Genomic DNA, 10,876 nt, shown 5'->3' on the forward strand with positions numbered 1-10,876 from the left:
TCTAAGTGTGATGACTTGAGTTCAATCCCTAGGATCCACATGATGGAAAAACTGACTCTGAGAAGTTCTCTGACTTCCACATGTGTGCAACACTTAAGTCACCATGCATGGAAAAGGGGGTAGGGGATGTAGGTCAGAGGTAGAACACTTGGCCTAGCATATTCAAAGCTCTGGGCACCTTCATAGCACTTAAAGAGATATCTTGTTTGAGAGAGAATCCTTCTTTTCTGTCTCCTTACCTCCCTGTGTTGCTCAGGCAAGCCTGGATGCTGGAATTAGAGATGTGTTGCGTAGTCAGTTTGATATGCTGTTTTTAAAAAATCTCCTGAAGAGTCTGGGGAAAATTTCCTAATCAGAGAGAATTACTAACAGCAAAATGCATTTACACTCCTCTTGCCCCAGGAATTAAATCCAGCGGGACATAGCCTCTGGCAGCTGCTTTCTGTTCTCCCCACTTCAGAACTCATCCAGTTCCCATTTAATCCATTTGAGGTGAATCATCAGTGTGCTGGAGTTTTATGTCAACTTGACACAAGCTAGATTCATCTAAGAAGAGGGAGCCTCAACTGAGACTCTGTTTCCATAACATCTAACTGTAGGCAAGCCTGTAGGACATTTTCTAAATTAGTGGTTGATGGGGAGTGCCCAACCCATTGTGGATGGTGCCATCTCCAGGATGGAGGATTTGGATGGAGGATTTGGGTTGTGTAAGAAAGCAGGCTGAGAAAGCAATGGGAGTGAGCCAGTTAGCAGTACATCTGTGGCCTGTGTATCAGATCAGATCCTGCCTCCAGGACCCTGCCATTTGATTTCCTGTCCTGACTTCCCTCCTCAGCATGAAGAGCCCAAGCCCTTGTGTGGAAGCTTACTGTTCAACTCACCATGCAGTGAACACATCTCAGCTGCTTTTACTGCCATGGAAGGCAGATTTGCTAATTTGTAGAGCCCTAGTTTTCTCTAATATCCTCTAGAAGTTCTCTATGTGCCACTTTACTTTCATTGTTTAGAGAATACTTCATTAGTTTTTGCAATCAAACCCACATAGATAAAACCTTACATATTTAATACAGTGTGTTACCCCTGTACAAATGGGGAAAAAATTAACTTCAACGTTTCTAGACCAATATGCCTGTGAATTTCTGTATGATGCCAACTCAACACAATAAACTGGGATACTTTTTTACCAAAGTTGGCAGCATAGTTAAAGTTTGCAAAAATTTAAATTATATATTTGTGTATGTACACTCACACACACACACATCAATAATGGCAGTATGTTATACATCAATAGCATCAACAGCTTTTCCAGGTTCTGCAGTCATTTGAACAAAATTGTAGAGACATCCAGCACACTATTTTTTTTAAAAAAAGTAAAAGACAAATCCCAGAAATTGTAAATTTGATACAATTTTGCTGATGTTCACTCAGTATTATTGCTCTGTTTGCGTGTTTTTCTATATATGCAAGTCAGCATTTCTCTTACAATGCCATATACATTTAGAAGGCCCAGAAATGAGACTAATAACCCTTCTTTTCTGTCTCATTCTAAAGTGACTTTGTGATTGCACTTGAAATTCTGTATTATGAAATATATTTAATGAGCACAGAGTTATGTAAAAATTCCCAGTGAAGTGTACATTTGCAATGCATTCAGTCTCATCATTTCTATTACATGTATATGGGACACTTTAGGATACAATAACCTATGAGGATGTGCATGTGAACTTTAACTATGAAGAGTGGGCTTTGCTAAATCCTTCCCAGAAGAGTCTCTACAAAGATATGATGCTAGAAACCTGTAAGAACCTTACTGCTATAGGTAAGAATATGAGTTTTTCTTCACTTTTTAACTTAAGGGTCCAAGCTTTTCCTCAAGATTGGTGTTCCCTATGATTTCAACTTTAAACGATGAAAAACATGGTAAATAAATTAGGCATGGTTCTAAGGATGACTGAAGATAAATGAAGTGTTGCATAAATTCCAATAATATACCATACATTTCTGGTTATTTTAGGTTACAAATAGGAAGACCAGAATACTGAAGATCATTGTCAAAGTTATAAAAGACATGGAAGGTAATTTTCTGTGTAATCTGATATATTTGTGCCTCTAAAGAAATTTTTGGTGCTCTGATATTTAATGAAAAGCAACAGTTAAATAATTATAGCTTTATGATTATTATTATATTATTATAACATCTAACACCTCAATTTTAGGTACCTGATCTGTCTTTGCAAGGCATTCCTCTATGAAACAAGAGAAGGAAACAACTCCCTAAAAAATGTTACCATATTAATCATATCCTCCTGAGATCCATCTTGTACAAATATACTTTCATTTAGTTTCTTTCCCTTAAGTGTTATAAAGGCATTCAGATTGATTAGGGGATTAGATTATGTCCAAGAACTTTTATAACCCAATTGTCCCTTAGTTAAGCTAGTATTACTCATATGCTTGAAGAGACTTATCATAGGTTAGTGAGAAAGACAGTTATAGAGTCAACAATGTTATCACTGTGGAGAGAACATAACCCCTACACCACATTTCTATGAGAAACAAAAAGTTAAAGAATGTGAATGCAATGGGAAAACCTTTTGATTTGTTCCTTTAATAGGTATATCATCTATCACTCTGGCTACAAGACAAATGACCCTAAGGGATATGGAAAGAAGAAATATACCTCTCTTTCTCCAGTGGAAAGACATAGTAATCCTGATACAAGTGTACAGTTAATTGGATTTCCAACTTCTTTGGGAAAGCATCTACATACGTACACTAGAAAAAATCCTTATAAGTACAAGGAATCTGGAAATTCTTCTGTCTGTCCTGGTTCACGTTGTGTAAGTAGTGTGACTTGCACAACAGGAAAATGTTATGAATGCAGTCAATGTGGTAAAGCTATCAGTTCTTCTCGGTCTCTTCAAAGACATTTAAAAATTCCTATGGGAAAAGGGTGCTATAAACACGAGCCATGTACTAAAGGCTTTAATCATCATACATATCTTCAGACATGCAAAAGAACACATAATGGCGAGGTACCTTATGATTGTAAACAATATGATAAAACATTTAGACTTCATCCTACTTTATAATTACAAAAAAAGAACTCATTTGAAAATAAAACCCTATGAATATAATCAAGATGAGAAACATGTTATATGCCACAGTCATCTTCAAGTACCCAGAAATCATACTAAAAAGAAACAGTATGAATGTCATCAATGTGGGAAAGTCTTGGCAAGTCCCAGTCATCTTCAAATACATGAAAGAACTCACACTGGAGAGAAACCTTATGAATGTAATCAATGTGGTAAAGCCTTTGCACATAAAAGTAATCTTCATAGTCATGAAAGAAGTCATATAGGAGAGAAACTGTATGGATGTCATCAATGCAGTAAAGCCTTTGGAGATCTCAGTAATCTTAAGCATCATGAAAGAAGTCATACTGGAGAGAAACCCTACAAATGTGATCAATGCAATAAAGCTTTTGCAAATAGTTGTGCTCTCCAAAGGCATGAAAGAAGTAATACTGGAGAGAAACCCTATGTATGTAATCAATGTGATAAAGCCTTTGCATCCCGCAGTAATCTTCAACAGCATAAAAGAAGTCATACTGGCGAGAAACCCTATGTATGTAATCAATGTGGTAAAGCATTTGCACATAAATATCATCTTCACAGTCATGAAAGAAGTCATACTGGAGAGAAACCCTATGTATGTAATCGATGTGATAAAGCCTTTGCATATCTTAGTAATCTTCAACAGCATAAAAGTCATACTGGTGAGAAACCATATGTATGTAATCAATGTGGTAAAGCATTTGCACATAAATATCATCCTCACAGTCATGAAAGAAGGCATACTGGAGAGAAACCCTATGAATGTCATCAGTGTGGTAAAGCTTTTGCACACTCCAGTAATCGTAAAAACCATGAAAAAAAGTCACACTGGAAAGAAATCCTATAAATGTAATCACTGTGATAAAACCTTTGCAGATCTCAAAAGTCTTCAAATGCATGAAATAAATCATACTAGAGAGAAACTCTGTAGGTGCTATCAATGTGGCAAACCTTTTGCACATAACAGTCATCTTCAAAATCATGAAAGAATACATACTGGAGAAAAATCCCATGAATCCAATAAATGAGATAAAGCTTTGTACACCAGGCAAAGATTCCATCATTTTGAAGATCCCAGAACCATGGGGTTTCTAACAAGACCATCAGCAGTGGTGAAGTGGAACCAGTCAGAGCTTAGAACAGAAGTTGTATATGCTTGCAGAGGACTGAACCCAAAAATGACCCAAACCCTTTGGAGAAGCTCTGAAGATTTTTAGTGGATCCCAGTAGTGTTGATGTGGTGTTATTCATATTGTAGAAGTTTAGTTTTGCTTTTTTCAGATTGTAACCCCTCTGCTTCTTCCCTTTTGAAGGGAGAAGGCATTTAATTTTGATTTTTACTTGTGCTATAGTTGAATGACTTTTAACTTTTAAAAGAAATTTTGGATTTTTAGTGAGATTGGATGCTTTTCGAAAGAAACTTTAATATTTTTAATTGTTTAAATAATTTTAAATAAATAATTTAAAATATTTAAATTTAAATATTTAAATATTAAATTTAATTAAAATTTAAAATTTAATTTAAAATTAATTTAAAAATTTAAATATTTAAATAAAATAAATAATTTTAAATAAACTATTTCTGCTTATAATGTAATATCTTGCAAATGAATAAAAAAGGAAAAGTTTTGGCTTTACAGTGATGTGTTTGGGTATCAAGTTGACAAGTGATCAATTGCACTGAGTAGTCTTCTGTCAACTTCAGACACAAACTAGAGTTATCAGAAAAGAAGGAAACTCAACTGAGAAAATGCCTCTGTAAGATCCATGTCAAAGATATTTTCTTAGTGATTGATGGAGAAGGGTCCTAGGATCTATAAGAACAGGTAGAGCAAGCCATTGGTAGCAGGTCAGTAAGCAGCACCCTCCAAGCAAGCCTAAGTTTGGCCTCTGCATTCGCTCTTTCCTCGAGGTTCTTGCCCCATTTTGGTTTTCTGTCCTGACTTCCTTAAATGATGAATAGCAATATGGATGTGTAAGGCAAATAATCCCTTACCTCCCTAGCTTGCTTTTTAATCATGATGTTTCGTTGCTGAAATTCTAACTAATACATATGATCTCAAAAAATTCCAAACAAAGAGGGATACAGACAAATGGCTCAACAGCTATGCACACTGGCTGTTTTTCCAGAGGTCACAGTTTCAGTTCCTAGCACCTAAATGAAAATTTACAACTATCTGTAAGTCCTGTTCCAGGGTATCCAATACCATCACATAAACATACATACAAAGAAAACACTTGTGCATGTAAAGTAAAAATATATTATTTAAAAATCACATTATCACATTATTATTAAATTATTATTAAATAATTATTATTAAATTATTATTGATTTATTAAAAATCAAATTATCACATTATGGAAATTTCCCTAACATAATCTGGACTTATCTCTATTTAACTAAATCTTTTGTTGTCTTCATTTAAATGGAGAGAACTGTATTGGCAGTTACAGTAAGAAGCAGTGTGCAGAATCCATTCACAGAGGGATAGAAACCCATTCAATCCTTCAATGACCAAATAGCAGGTAATTTCCCTACCTCCAAATGACAGAAAACAGAAATATTAGTGTCGCATCTTCATCTTCTACACTGTAATGACATATTTGGGAGTTGACTGCTGTTGTGTACCTAGGTTTGGTTCCTAATACCTATATCAAATGACTTGGAACTTCTTATAAAGCCTTGTTCTGGAGATCTAAAACACTACTCAGGCTTCCTTGGGCACCAGGTATACAAGTGGAGTGAAGACAGATATATATGTGTGTGTATGCATGTGCATGCACATGTGTGTATGACTCCATATTTTTAAAAGAGCTCTCTAAATGTATATTTTTTTTCCTAAAATTAAAGTGAGTTTAATTTAGATATATGGTGAGAATACAGTCCTGGAAATGAGTCATTTGAGAATTGTAAATGCTTAAGTTCACACTCCAAGCAAACAAGACAAGAGTCTCGTGACCTCAGTTTTGTCAAACCATAGAATTATTCTTGGAATATGCATTTGTATTCCTCCCATGTGTTGGCATACAAAAGAGTTCCACAATAACCCAGAATGGGGTATAACAAAGCCTTATTTATCTGGGGATAAAATCACAGAAACAGTAGTGATCTGCAGTTCTCGACATGCGCTTGGAACTGGAACCAAATCCAGCAGCCAAGAGGCCAGCACCTGCTTTTCATCTGCATTTATAGTACATGAGACCATGCCAAAAGTGGGCCGGTATCTTAAAGGCTATTGACTAAAGGAGTTCCAACACACACATGCTTGTGTGTGTGTGTCTGTGTGTGTGTGTATGACTCCATATTTTTGTTTACCAAATCTTAATGTGGTTCTTTTTTTTAATTAAAAATTTCCACCTCCTCCCATTTTCCTCCCAACACCCACTCTGTCTCCCCCTCCCTCTCCAGTTCTAAGAGAAGACAGGGTACCCTGCCCTGTGGGAAGTCCAAGGCCTCCCTCTCTGTTCAGGTTTAGGAAGGTATGCAACCAAACAGATTAGGCTCCTAAAAAGCCAGTACATGCAGTAGAATCAAAACCCAGTGCCATTATCATTGGCTTCTCAGTCAGCGCCCATTGTCAGCCACGTTCAGAGAGTCCGGTTTGATCACAGGCTCGTTCAGTCCCAGTCCAGCTGGCCTTGGTGAGTTCCCATTAGATCAGTCCCACCGTCTCAGTGGGTGGACGCACCCGTCACGGTCCTGACTTCCTTGCTCATCTTCTCCCTCCTTCTGCTCTTCATCTGGACCTTGGGAGCTCCGTCCAGTGCTCCAATGTGGGTCTCTATCTTCATCCATCATAGATGAAGGTTCTATGATGATATTCAAGATATTCATCAGTGTGGCTATGGGATAAAGTCAGTTCAGGCACCTCTCCTCTATTGCACAAGGACCTAGCTTCCAATATTCCCCTTGGACACCTGGGAAGCTCTCTAGAGCCTAGTCTCTTGCCAACCCTAAAATGGCTCCCTTAATTGAGATAGCTTCTTCCCTGATCCCATATCCACCCTTTCTGCACCTCAACCATCCCATTCCCCAAAACTCTCCCAAATCCTCCCCATCTCCCTTTTCTTTCCCCCTCACCCCTTCCCCCATCTCACCCCTACTCCTGTGCACTCAATTTTTTCCCAGTGATCTTGTCTGCTTCCAATATCCAAGAGGATAAATATATGTTTTTCTTTGGGTTCACCTTAATATTTAGCTTCTCTAGGATCACGAGCTACAGGCTCAATGACCTTTGTTTATGGCTAGAGACCACTTATGAGTGAGTACGTACCATATTCATCTTTTTGGGTCTGGGTTATCTCACTCAGTAAAGTGTTTTCACTTCCATCCATTCGCATTCAAAATTCAAGATGTCATTGTTTTTTTACCGCTGAGTAGAACTCTATTGTGTATATGTTCCACACCTTCTTTAACCATTCTTCTATTGAGGGGCACCTAGGTTGTTTCCAGGTTCTGGCTATTAAAAAGAGTGCTGTATGAACATAGTTGAACAAATGCTTTTATAATATGATTGGGCATCTCTTGGGTATATTCCCAAGAGTGGAATTGCTGGGTCCTGAGGGAGGATGACTCCCAGTTTCCTGAGAAACCACCACACTGATTTCCAAAGTGGTTGCACAAGTTGGCATTCCCACCAGCAATGGATGAGTGTTCCCATTACTCCACATCCTCTCCAGCATATGTTATCATTGGTGATTTTGATTTTAGCTATTCTGACAGGTATAAGATGATATCTCAAAGTTGTTTTGATTCGCATTTCCCTGATCACTAAGGAAGTTGAACATGACCTTAAGTATCTTTTGGCCATTTGAACATCTGTTGAGAATTCTCTGTTCAGTTCAGTACCCCATTTTTAATTGGGTTATTCAGAATTTTAATGTCTAGTTTCTTGAGTTCTTTATATATTTTGGAGATCAGGCCTTTGTCTGATGCCGGGTTGGTGAAGATATTCTTCCATTCACTAGGTTGCCTTTTTGTCTTAATGACCATGTCCTTTGCTTTACAGAAACTTCTCAGTTTCAGAAGGTTCCATTTATTCATTGTTGCTCTTATTGTCTGTGCTACTGGGGTTATACATAGGAAGTGGTCTCCTGTACCCATGTGTTGCAGTCTACTTCCCACTTTCTCTTCTATCAGGTTCAATGTGGTCAGATTTATATTGAGGTCTTTAATCCATTTGGACTTGAGTTTTGTGCATGGTGATAGATATGGATCTATTTTCATTCTTCTACAGGTTGACATCCAGTTATGCCAGCAGCATTTGTTAAAGATGCTTTCTTTCTTCCATTGTATAGTTTTAGCTCCTTTGTTGAAAATCAGGTGTTCATGGGTTTGTGGAGTAATATCTGGGTTCTTTGATTTGATTCCATTGGTCAACATCTCTGTTTTTGTGCCAATATCAAGCAGTTTTCATTACTGTAGCTCTGTAATAGAGTTTGAAGTCAGGGATGGTAATGCCTCTGGAAGTACTTTTATTGTATAGGATTGTGTTGGCTATCCTGGGTTTTTTGTTTTGCCATATAAAGTTGGCTATTGTTCTCTCAAGGTTTGTGAAGAATTTTGTTGGGATTTTGATGGGGATTGCATTGAATCTATAGCTTGTTTTTGGTAGAATTGCCATTTTTACTATGTTGATCCTCCCAATACAAGAGCATGGGTGATTGTTACATTTTCTGGTAGAGAGGATCTTTCTATATAGACCAGGCAGGCCTTAAACTCTTGCTCTCCCTGCCTCAGCTTTTCACACGTTGAGATTACAAATATATGTTGCTATTGTTTGTCTTTGTTTTGAGTGTTGGTTACAAGTTGTAATAGATACTGAACAAGAAAAAAGTTAAATAAAGGAAAGTGGATTCAGAGTTCTTGTTTTGAAAAGGAGAATCAAATTCCAGTTAATCCTAAAACAGCCTCAGCAAGAATACAAGAATGAGGAATGTCAGCACTGCCTTGCCCGATCACAGTAGGTAAGACAGAGGGTTTGAGGCTTGGATTACATATGGAAACCTATCTCCAAATGGAGGGTTTGAGGCTTGGATTACATATGGAAACCTATCCCCAAATGGAGAGAGGGGCAGTAGGGCTTGGGCTCATCAGTAGCTGAGCATTGCTTGGCATATTTGCAACTCTGGCTTCAACTCTCAGGACTGCAAAAGACCCTATAAAATACCAAAAAAAGTGAGTTCTTGAACATGAAGATGAATTATGTGTGTCTTAATAAAAATATTGTGTCCTAGTGTCTTGGATCTTTTGCAGGTTGTAGGAGTAATAAATAATTGTCAGTCCTTTGTATCATACAGCAATTTTTCCTTTTATTTAAAAGTTTTTTGTGTTTTTTCCATGACAGCACAGTTTTTACTAAGTCATATGTACAAATGACTGATAGTATTCAAAACTATAAGTTCAAGTAAATATGTATCAATCCGGCCAGGCACTGTAGAGCTCATGCTAGTCCTCTCTTTTGTATAGCCCATTTTTCGACATAAATGTGGCTCCTACTGCTCTGATAATAATCATTTGATTGTTCAAGCTATTTTTCATAACAGATCTATCATCACCAATATTGCCATATTTTCTGTAAAGATGGACCCCAACCATCAACAGTCTGGCTTCCCATATGTGAATACCAATTTACCCTTTGGCAGGCTTTGGTGCTCACAACATCAGGCTGATGCCTATATCTTTGTCTTGCCCAAGATGTTGGGTATCTTCTTATAAAACAAAGGAAGGGTGAAGGGGTGTAAAACACAGTTTAGGGCTGAAGAAAAAACATTAGTGACATTATCATGGGATTCTTTCTTTTGGACTTGAATGGTGGAATTTATTCTTGTATATTCTCTTCGGTGTTGATGTGAAATTTACCATCTTGAATTAGAACAACTGTGATCACCTACATTTGACCCTCATGAAATTGTGTTTTCTAACACCCTTCTTGTTGTAGGGGGCAGTCAGTTTTTCATCTCAGCTGCCCAGAACCAAAATAAACACATAGAAACTATATTAAGGTTCCACACAACCCTGCCTCCCCCAAGCCTGCCCTTTTGTCTGTGAGGTCCTTGGCCCAGCAAGAGTCCCTTCAGTAAAGGCCTCTATTCTTTTCATAATGTTATATTTAAAGTCAATCTCTTCTACTTCTTCTGGATTGTGGCGTTCAAGTCTTCCTGTTGTGTGTTCACTGGATTCTGGTGTTGTCATGTTGCTTTTCAGTTTGTTGGAGGAATTCTTGCATTGGCACCTGCCCAATGAAGGAATAGAGTCCTGTACTGAGGACATCTATCCAGAGGGGTAAGTGTGTGCCCTCCTGACCATTTCAAAGAATGGAGTACAGGCCCCCTCGATTCCCTAACGTTTCTGGCCATTCAGCAGGGTGTCTCCCCAGTTATTAGCTTTCTCTAGTTACCCCAACCCATCTTGCCCGCAATTTTTCTTTCCATCTGCAGGGTCCATAGATCCACCAGCACAGCCTGCTGCAGGGCAGAGGGGATCTGAGAGACCACTCCAGTGCTGAGGGATCCTAAGAGAGGGCAGACCAGGAAAATCCCCCAAGTACATAGTCAGTCACAGCAAAAATTCGACCAAGACAACAAGACTCTCCTGGCCACATTTGAAGGAAAAGATGGGCAGGTGCCAATGCAAGAATTCCTCCAACAAACTGAAAAGCAACATGACAACACCAGAATCCAGTGAACATGCAACAGGAAGACTTGAACACCACAATCCAGAAGAAGTAGAAGAGATTGACTTTAAATGTAACATT

General features: G+C 38.0%; 1 protein-coding gene across 1 annotated transcript; it reads left to right on the forward strand.

Annotated features, from left to right (window-relative positions):
• The first annotated feature begins 2,891 nt into the window (after positions 1 to 2,891).
• Positions 2,892 to 4,089, forward strand: LOC125396637 (uncharacterized). The gene has a single exon (XM_085692413.2). The coding sequence runs from the start codon at positions 3,028 to 3,030 to the stop codon at positions 3,964 to 3,966; it is 939 nt and encodes a 312-aa protein (XP_085548539.2). The 5' UTR covers positions 2,892 to 3,027; the 3' UTR covers positions 3,967 to 4,089.
• The last annotated feature ends 6,787 nt before the right edge of the window (positions 4,090 to 10,876 follow it).

Source organism: Myodes glareolus, chromosome 8 (assembly GCF_982192425.1).
Source record: "Myodes glareolus chromosome 8, mMyoGla1.1, whole genome shotgun sequence".
Taxonomy (NCBI): domain Eukaryota; kingdom Metazoa; phylum Chordata; class Mammalia; order Rodentia; family Cricetidae; genus Myodes; species Myodes glareolus.